The sequence below is a fragment of the Lissotriton helveticus genome, chromosome 6, assembly GCF_964261635.1.
Source record: "Lissotriton helveticus chromosome 6, aLisHel1.1, whole genome shotgun sequence".
Classification (NCBI taxonomy): Eukaryota; Metazoa; Chordata; class Amphibia; order Caudata; family Salamandridae; genus Lissotriton; species Lissotriton helveticus.
This window is the reverse complement of record NC_136067.1, coordinates 497,585,639-497,610,568: the sequence shown is the minus strand read 5'-3', so window position 1 is coordinate 497,610,568 and position 24,930 is coordinate 497,585,639. Positions and strand designations below refer to the sequence as shown.

Sequence of the window (24,930 nt, the reverse complement as noted above, 5' to 3'; positions counted from 1 at the left end):
GGCACCGTGGGCCCTCCTCTTGCCAATAAAAGGTCACCGGGTCCCGGAGAGAGGGGCTGCATGCCCCACTCCTGTAGCAAATATCGATTCAGGTAGGGGGGTTGCGTGGCCTGCCCTCCCCTGAAATGGCCCTGGAAGATGTGGTTCACAAGGCTCGGAGAGAGAGGCCTAACAAGGCTCGGAGAGGGAGGCCACACACCCCCTCCTCCTCTGACCATATCAAGAGAGTGCACTACTGGACCTATGAAGAAGTAGTAAAGACTGCTGTGTGACAAGGAGTGCCACTCTACTTGATTGCTGCTCTGAAAGAACTGCTTTTCTGGTTTGCTGGGCTGCCCTGCTGATCTCTGCCCTGCTAAGGACAAGGACTGGACCCTTCCCACTTGAACCCACAAAGGCTTTGCTGGCTTCCCCCCCTTGTTCTGAAGTCTCAGGGCCATCAAAAACGTTCTTCAACACTGCAACAGCACATGTGAGCCATCTGTGGGTCCTGCAGTGCAAAGTGGGGCCAAACCAGTCCTGGGCCCTTGAAAGGCGATTTCGTCTGTGCTGCTAAATCAAAACCACCGCATCGATGACTTCACAGATCAGAACGGAGGTATCGCCCTTCAATGCCACTCAAAATCATTGCCTTGACGGATAGTGTGGCTTGACGACTATGGCCTACGCGGCTCAATGACGCATCGCCAAGGGGGTTCATCGACGAAGCCTTCATCAACTGTCCGGATTGAAACCGACATCGCCTGCATTAACATGATCTATGACAACGCTTGCCTCCTCTGTTCCTGGCATCGATTCTTCAAGGTTTAAAATTCCTCCATTCAAGGTATTTTTTCAGTGGGGCCTGTGTGAGTCCTGTAGCCAGCCAGCCCTCCATCATGGTCGGCAAGAACTTTGGTTTTTTTCCCGGTTTAGCGTGACCAGCTGTCCCCAGTTGGCGCTTTATAACTCTAAGCACAATAATTTGATTTAATCTTTAAAGATTCATAACTCCGCTTCTACTTTTTGGACTTGTTTTAGTATTGTTTTACTCATTAAAGAAACTAATGACGAAATAAATGGAATTAGAGATTTAGAACCAAACCCAGAAGGATCGCTTAAAACCCACAAAGCACCGATAAAAGGATACGCATCTTTAGCCATAGTCTCATGGAATGTTGCAGACTTAAAATAGAAACTAGAGGATGTAGACTGGCATAACTACATTGAGAAATGTGATCTCTGCCTCTTCCAGGAAACATGGCTATTGACTCCCCCGTATAAGTTAGGATACAAAACATACTATAAAAACGATAACCCATCACAGAGAGGCAGAGCATCAGTGGCTTGTAATATGGGTTAAAATAACCCTGGGAATAGGAACTAGCATCTACACTACAGATTCACCTGATATACTTGCAGTATACCTAGATACTAATACTAGCAATAAAGCAAATTCGTACTCATTTAATGTCTACAATAGACCAGCTAGGCAAAACAAACTCTCAGATTATTGATTCACATGTAGCACCCTTGATTGTCTAAACCCACATCACACAGTAATCGTATGTGGTGATTTCAGTTTCACATACAAATCATTAAATGGGCTAGAAATGTTAACAGAGGAAGAGGATGTGGCCAAGGGGCTGCCCCAGCTAGAGGCTGGACTGTCAATACCATGTATTAATGCTGCAGTACAAATAATGCAGTTTACCATAGACCTAAGGGCATCCAATGGAAGGGTGTCCGATATTGGGTATGATAATTGCACCTTAAATACATTCAAATTGGGTAGCTCAAAAGCCAGAGTAGACTACATTATGCGCAGCATGCACAGCTGAAGTAGGATCTTGAGCTTTAAGATGGATGCAAAAGATGACATTGACCATCGCCTTCTTTCCCTAAAAGTAACAGGCTACGCAACAGTGAATCAGCTATCCAAAATAAGCTTGCCAAAAGCCCAGCCCATAATAGGAAACAACTGCAGAGTGGTTAAATGGCCTCGCGTTACAGACAACAGAGACTATGACCAACATATGCAAGGCATTTCCTGAGGTATTAGGTCCCTACGTAGAAACAAGTGGAACCTCAGCAACTACAATGCATCAACTGTTGGTCATAAAGTTAGAACCTTTTCTCACCAGAGCTACAAGAAAGAAATCTAAACAAAATTACAAGATGAAATCAAAAGACAATCCTTGGTACACCTCGGACTGCAGGAAAGCCAGAAAATCCCTACTTGAGAACTTAAAACTGAGAAACGCCCAATTAATAAGGAGAGCTAGGGATAGCCACAGGAAAACACTGGCCATTGCAAAAAAGAATTGGTAGGAGGACAGTTTGGTGGATCTCCTCCAGGCTGCAAAATCAACACTCATCCACTTTAATCAACAACACTCCACTAGACTCTACAATTTGAAACACATTTTTAATTAAAAATAAAAAGAATTGAAATGTAATGAAAAAATAGAGTTTAAGGATACGTAATACTTAGGAAAACTATTTATTCTCTCTATACAAATGTTGTAAATGTAAATGTTTTTGAGCTTGTAAAGCGCACTGCTACCCGTCCATAGGTCTCCTGGCACTGTATAACTCTGGGGAACCCGTCCTGGCTTTCCCTGTGGGATGGTCCCTTGCTGGGAGTCCCCAAGGTGGATCCAGGCATCCCCAGAATTGGTGGGGCCGTTGTGGAGATTAGGCAAGCTAATGCCCAGAGTTGCCGAGTGGAACCCCTGATTAGAGTAAGCACCGTAGCGAGAATTATCGAGTCCGCTGACCAAGGTCCACGACCCTGCCGCGTCGGGAATTGAACCCTGGTCCCGGGCCGACTTCTGCTCTCGGGCCTGCCACCTCTAACCAGTGAGCCACACTACTCCACCCCCAAACCCAGTTGAAACTACACAAACAATAGAAATTCTAAAATTATAGAAATAACTAACTGATAATTTACACACCACCTTCAGATTAGTAGAACTCAAGCACCTCCATACACAGTGTAGGAAATGTAGTGACTAAAAGTGAAGTTGACCATTGGCATACATAGGCTGACCCATTGTCCCATGCTGTAGTGGGTGGACCAATGGATGAAGCAGAGTGGCTGAAAGGCTATTTAAGTATATTATATGTATAATTTCAGTAAAATCGAGACTAAAAAAGCCAGACTAGAAAAATAAAAGTCAAGACCTCTGAATTGATAAATTGATGTCACTGGGGGAGAAAAGCACAGCATTACAAATAATATTTTTGCAAGCTTCTAGGTGTGTTTTTCTGCCACATTGATTAAAAACAGGAATTAACACAACCTAACATTGTTTTCACACATTTTATACACAATAACACCCCTTGAACAACATTTGCACAGTCACTCCGCATGAATGCAAAAAAGTAGCAAACGAAATTTGCACTCTGCAAGTCATGGGAGCAAGTTGGCACAAATAACATTAGCACCACTAGTCTAAATTACCTTCTTTTTACTTACCGCACCACGTCCCCAGTTCTGATGCTTTGTATGGAGTGCAGGGAGGAGTAGGCTAACGCATGTAGCGGCTCAGTATGATAGAGATACCGCAATGTAATCGTTTTTTTAAAGTCTGGGCGTGAACTCCGCTCTGCTCGTGGAGTTTGCAGAGTTTTCCACACTACGCGTTATGCGAAGCTCGCGGAGTTCCCCAAAACTCTGCTTGAGGTAGGGGAGTTTTTCCGTTTGCTCGCGTTTGTCAACGTCAAGTTGGAGAGCGAGGAAAATCCACCTACCGGCGAGGTTTTTTCTCGTTTGCGATCGTCATCAAGTTGGCGAATGCGAGCGTGAAAAATCAACCTCCCGGAGAGATTTCTCAACGAGGGCGGTCAGATTTCTCATTGCGAGTGATCGCGTATGCTTGCGACCGCTCTCGCTGAGAAACAGTCTGTTCACGTTGAGAAAGCCGCTGCTCGAGTAAAAATCTACTTGAGGGGCAGAAAGGAAGCAGCGCCCGCTTGCGCTATGCATGGTGCTGTTCGCAATGATTGCACTGTGCGGAAAAGCACCTGGGACTGAAAATCACAGTTAATGGCATCAATCTAACGCACTCTGCTGCTCGCGGAGCTCCAACTCCGCCCAGGCTTAGTTTTTTTTGTGTTTTACCTAATCTAGGGCATTTCAAAGAGACTCAACTTTTTATGGGCACACTGGTATCAAAGTCACATGAATGATAAAATAGTGGTGCAGTGTTTTTGAACCTTCGCAGACAGCTATGCTGTTTGTTTTTCTGTATCATCTAAATGCAAAAATTAACAATATATTACCTTATCATCGTCTTCATCATCCTTTTCATCTTCTAAAAAGCGGATGGCACTGATTCTGTTTACTGCACGGTCGTTCCAGGTGTCGTCTGACATGTCATTTACCAAACTCTCAAACCCTCCACATCGCGGCAGGTTATCTGTGATCAGCACACAACATAAACGTGAGAAAAGGTTTATCAGGCAGTTTTTTTTTATTGCGAACAGTAATTCAGAAATACATATACCGATTTAAGGCCAATAAAGCTATATATTGTGAAACATTTCACAAGTTTATCATAAAATTAAGGAAGCACTGCTACAGTGCACACTTTACAAACAATTCAAAATACTTTCAGTTTGATACAGAAAAGCACACAAAGTAAACTGAGATTTATCCAAAATGCCTTATCAGACTACCTGGCGATTTAAGGCGAATAGAGTGAAGAAAAATAATTGTATTCTTCATCAACCTTGCATAGAAGTAGCAAACGAAACCAAGGAATCATAGCAATGGGATAAATCTGGCATATTGAAAAAAGAGAAAGCGATTTTGGGTACATTACTAGCACATGCACAGAATTAACAGTTACAAAATGGCCATGCAAATGTGGCAGAAACCAGAGGTTCAAAACTGTCAATGTAGACCAAGCATCGGAATGTGATAAAAACAAAAAGACTGACTTCCAGCAATGCGCTGGGGAATGCGTAATCCACGCAGAAAGCAAAGTTGATTTACTTGAGAACAAGCAAATGAGGGTCACAGCTGAATTTTACGGACACAACTGTGGAAGGAGGAATGCGCTAGAGTTGAATATAAAGATAAAACATCATCTGGCCGAGCGAGGGAGTTAAAGGATGTGAGGAACTTACACCCTAGAGCTACTGAAAGCACTCGGGCTGCGTACCAAGAGGTAATGTTATATCATATTACCGTAAGTTTTTACACCTCTGTCTTACTTATACTATGGTTTTAAAAGGACTGTTAGGTTGGAGTACCTTCACTCCCTGTTGATTCTGACAAACTGGAGTCTGTTTTTGGTTTGAGTTGCATTTTTCTTAGAGTGGGTGCAGTTAATGTTTTGACCCATGACGTAATTTTGAAGGAGAATACGAACTTTCAGATATCGAAGACTGGTAAGCTCCTAAAAGTCGTGCTGCAGAAAGCATAGGCCAGGGGCCCCATTTGATCAAATTGGGCTGGTGTGCGGTCTATGTCTCAGAGGCTGTGGACCCAGTCTCCAAGATCTGGGGTGGAGTCTGAGCCCCATTTTGCAGTCATGGCTTGTTCACCTGGCACTCCTGCAAGTTCGACTGCATCAAGATCCACACCAAATCCACAAACTCCAAACAGAACTCCGACAACAACCACCTAAAATGCATTCTGCTCAACACCCGCTCGGTCCATAAACACGCCATTGACCTTTGGAACCTACTCGACACCACATCGCCGGACGTCGCCTTCCTTACAGAAACCTGGATGAACGCCTCATCAGCTCCCGACATCGCCATAGCCATCCCGGACGGCTACAAGATCATCCGAAAGGACCGCACCAACCAAACAGGAGGAGGCATCGCCATCGTCCATAAGAACACCATCCGCATCACGACCAGTTATGACGATAACCTCTCAGCCGCCAAACACCTTCACTTCCAGATCCACACCGACCCCAAGACCACACTCAGAGGCACCCTCATCTACAGGCCACCAGGACCCCGCACACAATTCAGCGAAGACATCACTGACTTCATCAGCCCACACGCCCTCCCCTCCGAGGACTACATTCTACTGGGAGACCTCAACTTCCACCTGGAAAAGAACAGTGACAGCAACACCACCACCCTTCTGGACAACCTCGGACTCAAACAACTTGTTGACATCCCCACCCACTATGCCGGGCACACACTCGACCCAATCTTCACCTCTAGCAAGCACATGTCCTTCAATCACACCACTGCTCTCCATTGGACGGACCACAGCTGCGTTCACTTCAACTACAAAAAGACCACGACCCACAACCACCCACAACCAATTCCCCGAAGAAACTGGAACAAAATTACCACCGACCAGCTCTTCACATCACTTCACCAAAACCCTCCTGCCAAATCTTCGGACCCAAACCAGGCAGCCACCAACTTCACACAATGGATCACCCACAGCGCTGACGAATTAGCATCCGTGAAAAACCATAAAATCCAGCAAGGCAGCAAAAAAGCCCCCTGGTTCAACGATGACCTTAAGAAATCCAAGAAGTTCTGTCGTACCCTCGAGAAAACCTGGAGAAAAAACCCAACCACTGACAACCTGACCACCTTCAAGAACGCCACCCGCAAACACCACCAACTGATCCGATCCACCAAGAAATCAGCATTCAAGGATCGACTTGACAACAACGCCCACAACAGCAAGGAACTATTCAACATCGTCAAAGAATTTACCAACCCCACCGCCGGCACCAATGACATCACTCCCTCCCAAGACCTCTGCGATTCCCTAGCCTCATTCTTCCACAACAAAATCGCCGACATACACAACAGCTTTGGAAACCATTCCGGAGACCAGTCCACTCCACCCACCTCAAAACCTAAACCCCCCTCTAACAACCTTTGCGCCTGGAACCCAATCACCACTGAAGACACCATCCGCCTTATGAACTCCATCCACTCAGGATCGCCAACCGACCCTTGTCCCCACCACATTTTCAACAAAGCAGACTCCATTATCACACCCCACCTCCGAGACGTCATCAACTGCTCCCTCAACTCCGCGACCTTCCCGGAAAGCTGGAAACATGCCGAACTTAGCGCCCTCCTGAAGAAACCCACAGCAGACCCCACCGAACTTAAGAACTACCGCCCCATCTCGCTCCTCCCATTCCCTGCCAAAGTCATTGAGAAAGCCGTCAACAGTCAGCTCGCCGCCTTCCTCGAATACAACAAATCCCTCGACCCCTCACAGTCCGGCTTTTGAGCCAAACACAGCACCGAAACCGCCCTCATCGCAGCAACAGACGACATTCGAACTCTACTAGACAACGGAGAAACAGTTGCCCTCATTCTACTCGACCTATCCGCAGCCTTCGACACAGTCTGTCATAGCACCCTCATACAACGCCTCAGCAACGTCGGAATACAAGGAAAAGTATTGGACTGGATCATCTCGTTCCTCGCCAGAAGAACCCAGAGAGTCCGCCTCCCCCCTTTTAGATCTGAAGCCACCGAAGTCATCTGCGGCGTACCACAAGGATCATCACTCAGTCCCACCCTCTTCAACGTATACATGAGTCCCCTCGCAACCATCGCAGGCCAACACAACCTCAACATTATCTCCTACGCAGACGACACCCAGCTGATCCTCTCCTTCACCAAAGACCCAAACACCGCCAAAACCAACCTACACGAAGGAATGAAAGAAGTAGCCGAGTGGATGAAGAACAGCCGTCTAAAACTAAACTCATCTTAGGTTCATCCCCCTCTGCCTGGGACGACTCATGGTGGCCACCGGCCCTAGGAACCGCACCCATACCTACGAACCATGCTCGTAACCTGGGCTTCATCCTGGACTCCTCCCTCTCGATGACCAGACAAGTCAACGCCGTATCATCATCATGCTTCAACATCCTACGCATGCTCAAAAAAAATCTTCCGTTGGATCCCCACCGAAACAAGGAAGACGGTCACCCACGCACTGGTCACAAGCCGACTGGATTACGGAAACACCCTTTACGCCGGAACCACAGCCAAACTACAGAATAAACTCCAACGCATCCAAAACGCCTCAGCCAAACTCATACTAGACATCCCCCGCCAAGCTCACATTTCCGGTCACCTGAAAGACCTCCACTGGCTCCCCGTCAACAAGAGAATAACGTTCAGTCTCCTCACCCACGCACACAAAGCTCTCTACGACCTAGGACCCGAATGCCTCAACACGCGCCTGTCCTTTTACACCCCCACCCGCCAACTACAATCGTCCAATCAAGCCCTCGCCGCAATTCCGCGCATCCATAGATCCACCATGGGAGGAAGATCCTTCTCCTACTTAGCGGCCAAAACCTGGAATTCTCTCCCCACCTACCTCCGCATTACACAGAACCACCTCTCCTTCAGAAAACAACTAAAAACTTGGATATTCGATAGATAAATTATTCCCCTCCCTCAAGCGCCTTGAGACCCTCTGGGTGAGTAGTGCGCTATACAAATGTTAAACTTGAACTTGAACTTTGACGGCGCCTCTGGGGAAGCAGAGTGGGCATGTGAGGGCGTTAGGGAGGCCTAGCAGGACATTGCTCGGGAATGGGCGAATGTTGGTGTCAAATATCTCATTAACGTCCTTGGGCACGGCCTCCCAATATCGCTTAAATTTAGGGCATCGCCAAAAGGTGGGTGAAAGCACCCACCTGACCACAGTGTCTCCAGCAGAGCTCTGAGCTCCCTGCTTCCATTTCGCAAGTCTCTCGAGGGATATACAGCACCAATAGGGAGTCACTTTCAGATGTGCCTCTTTGCCTACTGCTGTGGAGGTGGTTCTGGTTCTTTGAAGGATATCTGCCCACTCTCTGGGCATAAAGGTACACTCCAGTTCCGCTATACATCTCTTCTGAGCTGGGGACTTCTGAGGGCCGTTCAGTCCATTCAGATAGGAGTATATTTGGGAGAGGAGGCGTTTATCTTCTGTTTTGGTAATTAGCCATTTCCTGAACTTCGTAAATGGTATACTGGCTATGGGGTGGATTGGAGGTTGGCGGACAGAGGTGTAGCACCAGTGTTCCTCCACTGGGAGGTCACAGAAGTGGAGGAGGCTGGGGAAATCCAAGAGGAATGTGTGGTTAAAGAAGTCGCTGATTCCTTTGCAGTTAGCGTCCTGCCAGGTTTGGAAGGTGGTGCGGGGTAAACAAATTGTTGCTAAGAATGGGGTGAGACGCGAGTTAAGAGACCCTTTAAAATTTTAACTCTGTCCCCGGTGGCACCGTGGTTCTTGTTACCAGGGATATATAAGCTCCTGGGGGTCGGTGTCATAACTTACACTTTTGAGCAAGTTTACCATTATTCAGTATTCACAAATGCACGTTTTATAGTAACTTACTACAAAAGTTTAAGTCCAAAACTACACATGGCCGACCGCTGTTATTGCAAAAAAACTCCCATAGAAAACAATAGAGCTAGGAAATTCAAATAAAACCCCATTGCAAAAAAATGGTAAATTAAATTAGGTTATTTAAAATAGTAAACTGTATAAATCGATATAAATTAATGTTAAGCCATATATAATAGTACACATTTATGATTAAATATAACATATTTAATAACCTCTTTTCAAAACAATGTAACATTACTTTTTATTAAAAAATCATTACATTCAGTTTAATGAATTCTATACATCACTTTTAATCATTATTAATGCACATTAAAATAATATTTTTCGTTCAGGAGGGAATATATTTTCTATTTCTTCAGAAAAATTACTTTAATGTAATATATTTCAATGAATTAAAGTTAATTAATTTAATAGTGTTGTAGCATTTTTTCGATTTTGGTCTACATTTAAAGTAAATAAATAAAACTAATATTCAACGTATAAATATTTTTCATAGTTACTTTCGAGCTAAATGCATTTTTAAAATTGCCCCTACACTTTACTAAAATGAGACCCTGTAGCTGGTGAAGGCAGGAGAGAGAAGTACAAAAGCGACCGAAAGCAACAGGGAATGCAGAGGGGGTACAATACATGAGGGAGACAGCACAAAAACACATGCACTCTTAAGTAGTTCTTAACGCAAAAGAAAAAAAGCAGTTCGTTAAAAGCAAGCAATGGAAGCAGAATGCCACTCAGTTAAAGAGATCAATAAGAGATAATGCTTCATGAGAGGGATAAAGAGAGGATTGACAAACGGCAAAACGAATAGCAGTTAAAACAGTGACAAAGGCCATCCAATGGTAAGCAATGGGCAGGTACCAAGGTCTTCTATCTGTATAATAGGCTCAACTTAAAAAATCATGCAGTGCCATAGCCAGTGTGTCATGGGCTGTGGTGCATGGAAGGAAATGGGCTCCTGCTTGTATTTTGAAATAAAGCTGTAATCTGGTAAGGAAGTTTTCTTGGGTCATGGTACCACTGCACCTGGGGACATTACAGCTTACTAACTTTAGTTGGGCAGGCTATGGGCGGGAGAGAAGGATGGTTTTTTCGGGGTGTTGAGGGAGCTTGAGAAGAGCATATTCTTCTAGGTGGATTTGTACGCAAGGGACATGGCAGTGGAAGAGCGCACTCTGTATTTTAGAATAGGTTGGAAGGTCATGAAGGATACAGTGGATTTGATAAAGTGCATAATTCAACAAATGGTAAAAGTAAAGTCCAGGAACATAATCAGCATGTGAACGCAGATGAAATGAAATTGCACATACTGGCGGCCAAAGGGTTAAACAAAACATGAAGGGAAGGTGTGAAGCTTGGAAATGGGAAAAGGAGAGGCAGAGCCGGGGCTTACAGAAGTACAAGGATCAAGATTTATGGTTGTTTACAAATAAGACATGTAACAAAAATCACAACATCCACGGGTCGAGATGAAAAGCACATGGCACATGCTGCACCAATGGACCTAAGCCCCTGGAAAAGAAGGGCAAAGGCAGGGACGTGAGAGGAATACTGGGGTATTTGATGGGGATGGGGCTGATCTGAAGAAGGGTGAGAGGTCGAGTTGTTGTTACTAAAGAAAACCGCTATAAACCGCATTGTTTGTAGTTGGCAGCACAGACCGGTATAATATAATTGGAAGTGCGCAGTGGGGTAGTCCGTGTGATGGGCCCTTGCGCAAGGAATGAAACAGGGTCCTGGGCTGCTGTTTAAAATGTACAATGAAGCAATCATCTAGGTCCAATGCGTCCCCAAGACTACGTCCGGGGGCACTGCACCATGGAGAGCATATCTTGCTACGTGAGTCTGCAAGACAGGCACAATACCGTGAAAGAATATATGTTGTACTTTAAAACAGGTTAGAAGGCCGTGAAGGATGGAGTGGTATTGCTGGTATAGTACATAATTCAACAAATCATGAACGTAAGGCCCAGAAAGATAAGCAGTAAATTAATGTTGATAAAATGTATTTGCACGCGGTGGTGGTTAAAGGGTTAAAACTTGAAGGGAAGGTGTGAAGGTTCGAAGCGGAAAAGTAAGTCGGTGAAGGATTAGAGAAGGATAAGGATCGGCGTTCATGGCTGTTAGTAAATAAGGCGGGTGCAAAAAAGCTCAACATGCACGGGTCAAGATCAAAATCACATAGGAAAAAAAAAAGGTGAGCACGGTGAGGGAGAAAAGTAGGAGCGTGAAACTGCATGTAGCGACAGGAACAGAATATGCGAGGTTGATGTTTCTTAACATTAAAGAATGTGCTGGGACAAGGGTGAAAACAGAGAACGGCGAAATACATGCACTCGCACAGAGTGCTTTCACAAAGAGAAGGAAACTGGGCAGACACTTGTGGAAGGATAAAGGAAACCAGTCAGAGGCATGGTAAACAGACTGTGCTTTAAATGAGCGGCAAACAGGAGATGGGCGAGCTAATACAAATAAGACCATAAATAGCAAGAAAATCAAAATGACACAACAAGAAGTCAATGGAAGGTAATGAGCGAGTTGCTTTCCAGGTCAGCTAGCAAAATGTTCCCAATAAGTCTTTCGCAACCAGATAGCTGAGCTGTATAGGAGAAGACTTAGACGTAAAAAAAAGTTCATCAAGTTAAGCATTTATTCGTTGGTATGTTACTTGGCAAGACTTCTTGGGCCAAACGTACGACCATTTTTAGCAGCTGGAAATGGAGAAACGGGCCATTTGCGATCACTAAAAAGTCTGTCAGCATGTTCCAACCCAATTTTGCGAGTCGGTAACCTATTACTGACTCTTAAAATAGGGTCGGTATTAGGAAGGGGCGGTTGTATGATGATACAGCGGAAACCCTTTCCTCGCGCGGCTTTACATCGCCGCAAACACATCGCATCTACTGTTACACTGCCATGTTTTACCTCGAACGTCGTTCCGACGCTAGTGCGCTAAATCCTATTGGCAGGATAGCACATCGCATGGCTTGAAATCGCGTGTCAGGACAACGCGTGATCCCGTATCTGAGGGGGGGGGGGGGGGGGGTTATATAACGTTTCGCCCCCAGTGCCTGCATCCATTGTGCCTGTACGCGTGCCAGCCTGTGTAGCAGATGTTAGCGCTGGGTTTGCCTCATTACAAATGTGCATAGAATAAGTGTTTCTCTTCACTTTTTATCAAGGTGCTTATTACCCTGTGTGCGCACCTTTTTAGTATATCTGGCAATTTTCTTCCTTAAACTAAATTACATTTTATGAACCCTGTGGACCTTGCAAACTTTCATGAATACATGTAAGCTGAATATAAATAAATAACAGTGATTCAAACGGGCAAGGGTTTGAAGAAAGGTACATTTTGAAAGTAGGAATGGGAAGTTGAAACACTTGGGTATAACAAAGTGGAGGCGCAATTCCCCCTCCTATTGCTTCCTGCATAATTGTTGCGTACCCAGTGTTATCATGTTGATTGCATTCAACAGCGGCATCCTCGATGTTTATGATTTAAATATGGCAAGACAAAAGTGGAGAGGCGAGAGAAGATATGAGGTGGGGATTGAAAGGAGGAAAAAGTAACAGCGATATTAAGATGAAGACCCTTCTTCACTTTGGGTTCCGAACTGGTGAAAATCAAATTTCACACACTACAATATCCATGCATATATTCATTTGGTTAAAAAACTGGCAATCCTGCAGTGCCATCTTAGTCCTTCTGTGCTGAAAGCCCATGGCCCTGCATGCTCAGCACACAACTATGCATGGGGTTTCTGACAGATAGTACCTCCAGTCTATCGACCCCCACATATTGGTGAGCACCGATAGCGCCTCAGCTGTGGATGGAGTTGTATGTTGTCCTCCGTGTGTCGTAATTGGACGAAAATGTAATAAAAACTGTGTCAAAACATAAAATAGCAAAAATATCGACTTGAAGAAATATCGTGTCCTAAATTTCGTTTATCAAGGTGCAAATATCTCCAACTATCGCAACGCTTCTTTGTTTGATCCTATTTACTTACAGCTGTCCAGTACCACAGAAGATTTCGCACAGCATTGTTACAGGTCGTATTTTACCATGTAGTTCCTTTGCCTGCAAGCGAAATCCTGTGAGTTTTTTTCCTACACTGTTGTGCATCGTCCTTGTATTTCTAAACATATTAGAGGTATTTACGGGGGTTATTTGTGATGTTTTTTGAGGGATGAAAGTGCTCAATCTTTCCTTGTGGGATGGCGTACAGCGCTCAGTCTATAATAATACAATCTGAGCAAGGGAGCTGCTGAGTATTTTGCATTTATGCTCTGGCCTTTGAAGACAGGTTGGGTCATCTCACCAATATCGGAGGACAGTGGGATAAAGAAGATCATAACATCGTGCCTTCTTTTACAGGCGGTGCCCCTGCGGCCTCCACCATCACTCACCCATCCATCCATTCACCCACCCTCACCCATCCATCCATCCATCATTCATGCATCCATCCATCCACCCATAAACGCATCCATCCATCCACCCATAAACCCATCCATCCATCCACCCACCCACCCACCCACCCATCCATCCATGCATCCATCCACCCATAAATCCATCCATCCATTCACCCACCATCAGCCATCCATTCAACCATTCACCATAAGGCATTTGACTGTTTGCCAAAATAAAAAAACGCTTCCGTTTCATAAATGCATTGTAATGGTGTATTAACATCGGTAACATCTTTAAAAACGGCTTCCGTTTCATAAATGCATTGTAATGGTGTATTAACATCGGTAACATCTTTAAAAACCGCTTCCGTTTCATAAATGCATTGTAATGGTGTATTAACATCGGTAACATCTTTTTTGTCTGTTCATGCATTCAGTTTCATAAATGCATTGTAATGGTGTATTAACATCGGCATGGTGTATTAACATCGGCATTTTTACCGTAACATCGCATGCGTTTTAATGGCATGCGATGTTAATGACATCGCGCAGTGGGAGCATGCGATGTGAACAACGATGCGATGTAAAAATCGCGGTGCGATAGCACCCAGATGTTTTGACATCGCTGCTGTAGGTGCTTCCCGGAAGGGGCATTTCAAGGGCGTCTCTTCCTAATAATAATAATAATAATCCTGTATTTGTAAAGCGCACAGCTACCCGTAGGTTTCCCGGCACTGGGGGCCGTCGGGAAGATTAAGCAAGCTATTGCCCAGAGTCACATGGTGCTGGGCAGACCCCTGCCCCCGGTTCCAGGTTTCGAACCATGATCCCCAGCATCCGGTATCAGTCGCCCTGGCCCCTGCGCCACACTTCGAGTCGCAAGGGCATGTATGAATGTTTTGCAACCGAAATGCGGTCGCAAAACATGAATATTTTACCGAATCCGTGAAGGAAGTGGTAACCCATTTGCAAAAGGGAAGGGGTCCCCAAGGGACCCCTTCCCCTTTGTGAATGCCAACGTTTTTTAAGAGCAGGTAGTGGTCCCAAGGACCACTGCCTACTATTAAACAAGCATTTGAAATGTCATAGGTCTCGCATTACTGAAAGTTTTAGTTATTGGCGTTGCAAATAATAATGCAACGACAATATCTCAAACTTTCAGTAATGCGAGACCTATTGCATTGCATATGCTTTCTATTCTTTTAATAAACGTGTTTTAGACCTTGTGTTATTTGTTCTTTTAACCTACTTAAGTTGTTGATCTTTGCAGCTGCCCGTGACTCATTCTTGCACTCTTACTGCTGTCTAAAGGTAAACCGTTATGCTTTGCAGCAGAAAGAAGGCCCTCACACCCAGGTGGGAAGCCTCCGATGCCCTGATCTAGCCACTAAATAGTTGTGCAAGTACTACACTTGCTTCTAATTCACACATCGCCAAAAGATTTGGAACAGGATTGTTGTGTTGAAAAACATTCATACTGTCCATAGTATGAAAAAGGCGCACAACATGTGTTAACCTAATTTGCAATTCCACTCTGTCCTAATTTTCCAAGCTATTGGAACAGCCTACGTTATTTAACGCGCACACGTTTTTGATCTATGCGCCAGTCTGTTCAAGCAGCCCCCAAGCTAAACTATAGAGATGCACTCTATGACCTCTATGACCATAAATAAAAAAGACTACTTATCAATTTACACCCATATAGCAAGAAGCAGCAGTAGCTTGAGGGTTAGCAGAGTAACAGCAATGGCACATGTCACACATTCAGACCACTCACACTTAACATGCTAAATATAAAAATCTCATATTATATCCCTATCCTTTTGACAATCGTGATAAAACTATTCAAGCAAAACATTAAGCCCTGCATATGCAGCATCTTGGTGTCTGAATTACCAGGCATAAAATCAGTACACCAACACGCGAGTTGCTAATCATACCCTCAAAGAGATTGGGTCGGTGGCCCATTAAGATAAATCAAGTCAAATCAAAATTAGACATACACTTAGTCCAGTTCAGCCACACAAAGTGTCCGCTGGGTAGAATGACCTACTGGAACTCCAGCACAGCCAAGAAGGGCGAATTACACTGAAGCAAGATAGCAGCTGGAGCAGCTAAGGGCTGAAAACAAAGCGGCTGCACCAGAAGTTGTGACCAGAAGAGGTGTGGCGCCGCGGCCAGGGCGACTGACGCTGGAATCTGGGGACCACGGTTCGATCCCCGGCTCCGGCGGCAGGTTAGCCCAGCACCATGTGACTCTGGGCAATAGCTCGCTTAATCTTCCCGACGGCCCCCAGCGCCTAGAGACCCTTACGGGTGATTGTGCGCTTTACAAATGTGGACTTTACTTTACGCGGCTGCACCTGAAGTCGTGCAGAAACGCATTAGCAGGGTCTGCAAATGCTTCTAATGATTCAGAGAAAAGCATTGCTTTGTCTCAGAGGGGGACGTGTGCTCTTGCACTTTCCAGGCCATGGGCGGTGTCTTGTTGAGCACCTATGAGCATACTATGGAAATAGTATGTAAAATAGAACAATCGGGCGCAGTGGTTAAATAAAGCATGGGGCCCATGGAAATAAAACGTATGTGCGTGGCGGCCGATAATGTGGGGGGGCATGGTAATAAAAAAAAAAGAAGTAAACCGGCTGCACCTGAAGTTGTGGAGCGCCACCTTAGCAGGGTCTGCAAATTCGTCTAATGATTCAAAGAAAAGCATGGTTTTGTCTGTTGAGAGGCGGACGTGTGCTCCTGCACTTTCCAGGCCATGGGCGGTGTCATGCTGAGCACAGCCTCTGACTACGGAAATAGTATGTAAAATACAAGCGGCAGTGCCCCTGTAAATAAAAGGTACATGCATGGTGGCCCATTAAGTGGGCGCCATGGTAATAAAAAAAAAACTAAAAATAGATGCTGTGCTAAATATAAAGCTCGGCGCCCATAAACCTTTTATGCGTGTGCAAAGAAAGATGAGGGGCGCTGTGCTAAAACATGATGTGCAGCGCCCGTGTACATACAAGTAATAGGTACTCACACAGTAACATTAGCACAAATTTCAAACAAGTAGTCCCCAAAGAAACACAAATTACTGCAGCATGAGGAAACTGTAGTTGGCCGATGCTCCTTAACTAAAAACGGAAGTGAAGTATCGGGAGCGCCAAAAATAAGGAGCCAGGAAATACAAGCGATGTACGAGTGAAACAATCGAAGCAGAAGTGGGGCGTACACTCCTATAGAGCGATTACAGCCTGGACAGGGCATGAGCGTTGCGTAGGCTCGACCTAATAAAAAGGTAGCTTTTCATTTTCTATTTTTAAATGCATCTTGTTTTCCCTTTAAGCAAAAAGGGCTGCATTTCAGTAGAACATATTGCTTTATTTATAAAGCAATTGCAGACATGGTGGTCTGCTGACCCCAGCAGGCCACCATCCCTGTGATTACTGGCCATTCCCAATGGGTCGTAAATTGCGACCTGCCTCATGAATATTTATGAGGCAGGTCAATTGTGACCCCTTTTGGAATCGCAAACAGTGCATGGGACTGTTGTACATCTCATTTGGCGAGTTCCAAATTGTGAGTCGCAATTAGGAACCCGCAAAAGGTTTCCGTCGTAAATGTGACCTCTAATGAGGATATATATATTTACCTGCAAGTGCATGGTTGTACAGGTATTTCAGAGCAGGGTTATGACATATAGGTAAACTACATAAAAATACCAGCAGTGTTTTGATCCCACATAAAAAATAATATGTTTTTCAATGTAAGATTGCAAGTTTAAATATTGGAGATGTGGTTTGTGGCATTGTAATGACTGCAGCCTATGTGTTTGAAGGAGGTAATGAATGTGATAGGGGACTGCATAATCCTAAATACAGCAATGACACTTAAGTAGTTTTCACTGAGGTTTTCTTGAATATGCAAGAATTGGGGAAACATAAGTGTTGTCAACTAACTGTGGTGTGTTTACTGTAATCATTTAATTTTTATGGCGAGTCAGTGCACCACACCCACGCATCCCTACATTTTCCTTAGCCAGTGAAGGTGCTGATTGGGGAAAACATACTGATCAACGGGTTCCCTCGCTGCGTTAGACTGTTTGTCATCTATGAAAATAAAATCGGATTATAATTAAGAAAAAACAATTCAAATTAGAGGCTGGAAGTCCAAACTCGTCTCTGCACTATAAATATATTTATATGAAGTAAGGCATAGGGGACACATTCATGCTGATGGAATAAACTTGCACACTCTTTAAATGCCAGCAATTACACCAAGACTGCTTACTGTTTGTAGCACAGTTCTAGTGCTATCGGAGGTTGTGCAGCATGCACGGTGAGAAAACTAAGACTGTCCACATGCCTTGAAACTCACTATTTATTGATTTTGGCAGTGTCTCTGAGCCGGTCTTCTAAACCAGGATGTTCGCATTCGTTCATAAAAGAAGAATATCGCTCACTCATAAAAGAACCCTTCTGGTATTTCTGTTCCAGAATGCTTTCAGATACATCAAGGTAAACCGGAGCTGGACTACTGCGTCTTTAGGCTCATGGAGACTAAGAGGGCCTCTGTCAGTAATCCTCTCTCCATCATAACTAGAGGAAACCTTGGGGTAGACTAATTACTCTGTACCATACTGTCCTTTGAACCCACAAGGATAGGGTGCACTTCGATTGCAACTAGGGCTTGGTCCAAACAAACCCAAAACGTCGTACATGTTTCCCGGCACAAAAAAATCCAGTTAAGTCAAGTCATCTACCCTTCCTCCATTTTTATTTATTTTATTTTATTTTGGCAGTTTTGTATAGCGCGAACAAGACCGTTGCGGGTATCAGAGCGCTTTACAGATCAAGTATAGGTAATGGTATATAAACACATATAAATATAGATACAGTGGCATATATGAATACAGTAAGCAATGGGAACAATTAAAGATTAGTACATAGCTACAGTAATGTATAGGACAAGTTCAAGTGAATTTGGCCATGAGAATTGATTTCACTTCTTTTTTTAAATAGGCCGTAGATGGGTTAAGTCTCGTTTCTGGGGGTAGAGCGTTCCAAATCCTGGGTGCCATTCCTGAGAAGGTACAATTGTAAGTTTTTTTCTTTGAGAAGCAATGAGGTTTCAGAAGAAGATTGTTAGAGCTCCTGGTAGACCTGTTGCCGCCTGAAAGAACTAGTTTCTCCGCTAGGAATCTCAGGGTTTTGTGATGAAGTGCCTTATGTGTCATACAGGATATTTTTAACTGGATTCTGGCCTCAAAAGGTAGCCAGTTGAGGGCCTGAAGGTCAGGGGAGATATGGGCAATTGCGTTTGGTGCCTGTGACGAGTCTAGCGGCTGTATTGATAGAGGCTCTGAGAGGAGCGGTTGTTGATTTGGGTAGACCACAGAGTGCGACACTCCCATAGTCAATTCTGGGAATTACTAGAGATTTAACTGCCTGTTTGAAGTCATTTGTGGGAATGAAGGGTTTCAGTTTTCTTAGTGTGTTAATCTGAAAATTTGCACCCTTTGTTGCAGCGCTGATGTGTTTCAGCATTTTTAGTTTTTCATCTAGGGTTATTCCCAGAGATTTAGCGGAATCAATGATGAGGGGTTGACCGTCTACTGCCGTTAGGTGTTCCATCCACTCGCAGATGATCGTTGATTGGTTGGGAGGTGCGATCAAGAGGAATTCTGTTTTTTGTGTGTTTAGTTTTAAATGGTTCTTGGCTAGCCAGATCTGTGTATCTTTTAGCGTTGAGTTAAGGGACTTGATGTCTTCAAGAGATTTTACCTTAATGTAGAGTTGCGTATTGTCTGCGTACATGTGATATTGGATATTTGCGGAGTTGAGAAGCTCAGTGAGTGGTTCCATAAACAGATTGAAGAGTGTTGGGGAGAGAGAAGATCCCCGAGGTACTCCTAGAGTGCCAGGGGTGGAATTAGATAATGATTGGTTGATCTTGAATCTTTGAGTTCTGTTTTGGAGGAAAGAGGTGAACCAGTTTAATACTGTTCCAGATAGCCCCATTCTATGCTTCAGGAGGTCCAGTAGGTTGTCGTGTTTGACTGTATCGAAGGCTGAGGATAGGTCAAGGAGGATTAGAAGGCAGGCTTTGTTTTGATTCAGTATTTTTAGTACATCATCAATTATGTGGGTCATGGCTGATTCAGTGCTGCGTCCTGATCGAAAGCTTGATTGGAATTGGTCTAGCAGGTTGAGGCGGTCTATGTGGATACTCAGCTGCGTGTGGACCCACTTTTCAAGTAGTTTGGCAAGGGTTGAGATGTTAGATATTGGGCGATAGTTATTTAAGTCAGTTGGGTCAGCTGAAACTCTCTTAAGGATGGGGGTTACCTGACCAGCTTTGAGGATGTCAGGGATGGATCCTTGCATGAGGGAGGAATTTATGATCCTCGTCCATAGGGGCACTAGCAGTGGCATTAAGGTCTTTAGGTGTGATGCTGGGAGGGGGTCAGTGAAATGGTTAGAGGGATTCAGAGAACTGAGCATGTTGAGGATAGTTTCTTCGTTGTAGAGGTTGAAGGTGGACCAGGAGGCATTGATTTTGAGGTCGGGAGTTGTGATGCAGTTGTACGGGGGATCTGCTGTGGTCCGAGAGGAGATTGTGGGAGTAACGAGAAGTGATACTAGATCGTTAAGTAGGTCAGCTTTAAGTTTTTGTTGTGAAAAAGGAGGCAAGATCCTCACATTTGGGGAGTGTATCTGGGTTGGTTTTGGGGTGGGGGTGTGTGAGGGGGGGGTGGGGGGGGGGGGGGGAGTAGTGGACTCCCTTAGACTGAGCTTTGATTATTTCGAAGAGTTTTTTGGGGCAATTCTTAGCATGGTCTAGTTGAGTACGTATGTATTCCGCTTTAGCTCGTCTAATCCTTTTGTAGTAGGCATTTCTGGTGCTCCTTAATTTCAGGAGAGCAGTGGAAGGGACGGCTCTCCATTGTCTTTCAATAGCTCTCAATGATCTCCTATCTTCATTTAGTCTACCATCATACCAGGGGTTTGAGTTCTTTGTGTGGACTCTTTTTAGTTGTAGGGGGGCTATGTTGTCAAGAACCTTGTTCATCGAATGGAAGTAGTGATTCGTCAAAGCCTGAGTATCGGTTGATCCATCAGGTGGGGGCGCGAGGGTGTGACTAGCTGATGAAAAATCGACCGGATTGATGTTTTCTAGGTTCCTCTTCCAGATTTGTTTTCTCGTGGGTTGGACCGAGAGCAGTTTGACTACTTCCTTGATATGAAAAGTGATAATGTGATGGTCGGACCAATCGCAAGGGAGGATCGATTCCAGTTGGATAGAGTTTGATTTGGAAAATATTAGATCAAGGATTGATCCTTTTTCATGCGTGGGGCTGTCGCAAATTTGGTTCAGATTGAGGTCGGATAGGAAAGCTTTGAGGCTATTGACCTCTGGGTCGTCAGGATCGTTCCAGTGGAGGTTAAAGTCCCCCAGGAAGATCTGTGTATTCTGTTGCCCTACGTTCATCGCTAAAATATCCATCAAATGTTCGATGAAGGTGAGGTTGTTGCCAGGAGGATGGTAGAAAGAGTGTAGTATGCATATTGGCTTGCTATTACTAGTAATGAGTAGGCAAAGGTATTCACAGGAAGAGAACATTGGGGTGTTAGAGCGGTTCACAGAGATGTTGTTCCTGTGAATGCAGGCAATACCACCGCCTATCTTAATGGGTCTGTCTAGTCTTGTGATGTAGTAGTTTGGGGGAACTAATATGTCTAGAATGGGTGTGGATGACTCAGTTAGCCAGGTTTCCGTTAAAATTATAAGGTCGGGTTCATTGGTTATAATAAGGTTAGCTATGTCAGAGGCATGACGTACAGCCGATCTACAATTTAATAAAATGCATTTTAACTGGGCCTTGGTCGAGGTGGTGTTCTGGTCATGGGAGATGGGTACTCTTGTGAGGTTGCTTTCAACAATGTCTCTGGGGGTGTGTCTTGTCCATGTAGAGGCATTGGGGAGGATGGGTTGGATTAAGGACCGTTTCTGTGTAGTCTCTAGGTGAACTGGCCCACCAGGTAGGAATGGAGGTTCGTAGGAGTGAAGTAGGGAAGTAATGTCCTTTGGTGATAGTGTTCTCCTTTCCCTTGATGGCCTGGATGAAGCATTGGGGTAAGGTACTGTTTTCCATTTGGGGGGGCTGCTGAGGCGAGGGATTAGAGGAAGGCTGCTGAGGGGGTTTCGCTTTGGGTTTGGGTGGTTGCCTGATCAGATTCATGTAGACTAATCCACACATTATTAATTTGGCCATTTATATCATAGTTAAAATCTCCTCAGACCTCTCATCAAGTGACTGACTGAGCAAAAGCATTCATATAGACTGACCAACTGAGTCTCTCAATTGACCCTGCACAAACTTGAGAAACATTTCCACAGTTATCTCAACAGAAAACGCATGGAATCTCAGATGGCGGAAGGGACTCAAGCTAAATAACTTCTGTAAACTAAAAATATATATCATGACTTTAGTAATGCAATGAGGAAACGAAGATGCATTAACTTCAGAATCATGATACATTCCATAAACAACGTACAGACAAACATTTCATAACGACCTTGACTGGCAAAGTCATGTCGGCTCTTACAAACTGCTCAAAGAGAGCTGGTGGATTTTACATGCTCAAACTGTTTTACACATTTCTAATGGTTACATTAAACAATCGTAATCCTATACAAAAAACGTTCATGAGCAGTAAATATATGTCATTGTGACTACTGACTGAGATTAGCTTTGAATGCATGACTAATAGGCAATCATGACAACCAAGCCATGTTTTATTAGGAGTTACAGACTGGCTTAACACATGCCAAACAAACCAGGAAATGCAGCTCCAGATTAGGTCTAGATCCCCTTTCTAATAGGGGCACGAGAGCAAATCCTATTAGAAGTTGTCAAAGAGCTCATGATACGTATCATAAAAGGAGATTACCTTGACCATCGGGCTCAGAAGGCATTTGGGGAAGTAAAACACACGTTAAAACCTTTTCTCTTGTCTCAGGGTCTGTGTCGGTCTGGAAGGTCAGCAAAGGCTGGGACTGGTTGTCTGATAACCACAGTGCCTTTAATTTCAATGTAGTCAACGAAAGAGGTAGATGTAGCAGCCTAATTTAAAAATAATATCATCAAATTAGCATTTTATAACAGAGAATTAGGCAAAATACTTTCATTGTAATTACTGTAACCCACTTTCCACAACACATATACAAAGAGTCACAAAATCAATGAACTCCCCCTGCCCACACAATAGAGGCTGTCAAAGTAAATTAACCTATTTCGTGATTCAACAAATCTTCACAAATGGCCACAAATACGTTTCTCCAAATGATTTAATAACTATTGATATTGGAGGCAAATGCCTCTTTAAGCTAACAGGCTTACAAGGCAGACAAAACATGCCAATGCACTAGCGGCACGTAATTAGGGAGTGGAGGTTGAAGGTGTATTATTAGGATTGATGTTAGTAGGGGCAGCACAGTTTAGGGAGAAGATGAGATGAAGTGTAGCCAAGGAAGCTCATGTAAAATAGCTACAGTGGGAAATCCCTTGATCGAGGTCGCCTTTACGTGCCAGTGTAATTCATCTAGCAACCTGATCAACACCTTCCTGCTGATGCGTTTGAATTACAGAAACAGACTGTATGCAGAGCTTCCACTTGTACTGACAACAATACTTCATGCATTGTAGGTGTTTTATAAGAACAGAAAAGCATCAACAAAGCAGCAGAATGACACCAGAGAATGGTATTCCACATCACACTGATGGCTGAACATATGATTGGATGTTTAGGAAGCCCAATTAAAAGGGAGGGAATGGAAGAAGTGTATATCTGAAGAATTTAGAAGCTTGTGAAGCCTTAACAATAAGTGGTAATGAAGAAAGTTGAGTTGTTGGCACTACATGGGACTGTCACTCGTGTTGCCAATGTCGTCTCATACTGCAGTGTTTTTTGAAGGCTAGTGTGGTGGACTTTGTTAGACCTTAGAAAATTATTTAAAATGGGTTGGTGAAAGAAAATTTTAAGAGGAGTATGGGGACCATTACTGACTGCTACTTAGTGGAGTCAAAGGCTCTTACTTATGAGTGGGCCAGTAATTACCTATAAGGCCAATAACTTCTCTTACCGTATGTAGGAAAATGGCCATCTCTGAAGGGTCACCCAAAACCTTTCCGGACCTTGTTTTTGTTGCCTTTAGGACTCTGCACACTTTAACATAGCTAGCCAGTGCAAAAGTATCTGTGCTCTCTTTTCTAAACACGGTATAATTGGTTTACACCTGTTTGTCATATTTAATTTATCTGTAAGACCCTTGTAAATTGGCATATATACCCAAGGGCCTGTAAATCAAATGCTACTAGCAGGCCTACATCACCGATTGTGCCCCTGATACAAGTGCTTTTCAAATCTGACTCAAGCCTGCCATTGTAGTGCCTGCGTGGGCAGTTTACTGCCACTTCGATTTGGCATTTAAAACTACTTGCCAAGGCTGAAACTCCCCTTTTACTACACCGAAGTCACACCTAAGGTAGGCCCTAGGTAGCCCTAAAGCCAGGGCGCAGTGCAAGTAAAAGGTAAAAGATGCACTTTTAATGGTAACGTTGGATTTAACATTACAAATTTAGAAATGGCACTTTTTGGAAAGTGGGCATTTCTCTACTTTTACTGCTTTGTGTGCCTTGAAGCCTGTTTCCAATACACATCTAGGGTGGGCACCAGCCACACTTTGTGTGTTCCCTCTAGACAGCCAGACGCACAGGAAGAGTGGGTTTGGTGACTCTGCATTCATCTGCATTCTGAGCAGGAGGGGGAGTTGACACTTGCACCTGAATAGGCAGTGCCCTGTTTCCTACACAAAGGGCTGATAGTCTGGAGCCAGGGCTGTGAAGAAAGGGGGGCCTGCTTTGAAGTCACACCCCACTTCAAAGGCACAACTGGGTAGAAGTACTGGCCCTCTGACCTTACTAAGAGAGTACACTATTGGACCTGTAAAGAACTCTGCCAGGAGTAAAGATTGCTGTGCTAGAAGGACTGCCACTATGTTTGACTGCTGCTCTGAAAGAGCTGCTTTACTGTTTTGCAGCCCTGCTGAGGACAAGGACTGGACCCATCTAACTTGATTCTAAATTGCTACAAGGGCATGCTGACTTCAACCCTGTTATGAAGTCT

General features: G+C 44.3%; 1 protein-coding gene across 1 annotated transcript in view; it reads right to left on the bottom strand.

Moving 5' to 3' along the window:
• LRRC1 (leucine rich repeat containing 1) overlaps positions 1–24,930 on the bottom strand; it is a 538,119-nt gene that overhangs the window by 12,970 nt on the left and 500,219 nt on the right. Inside the window, exons 12-13 of the mRNA XM_078647950.1 lie at positions 22,696–22,868; positions 4,267–4,403 (exon numbers count right to left, since the gene is read on the bottom strand). Of these exons, the coding sequence (XP_078504076.1) occupies positions 4,267–4,403; positions 22,696–22,868 (310 nt within the window). The remainder of the gene's footprint in view (positions 1–4,266; positions 4,404–22,695; positions 22,869–24,930) is intronic.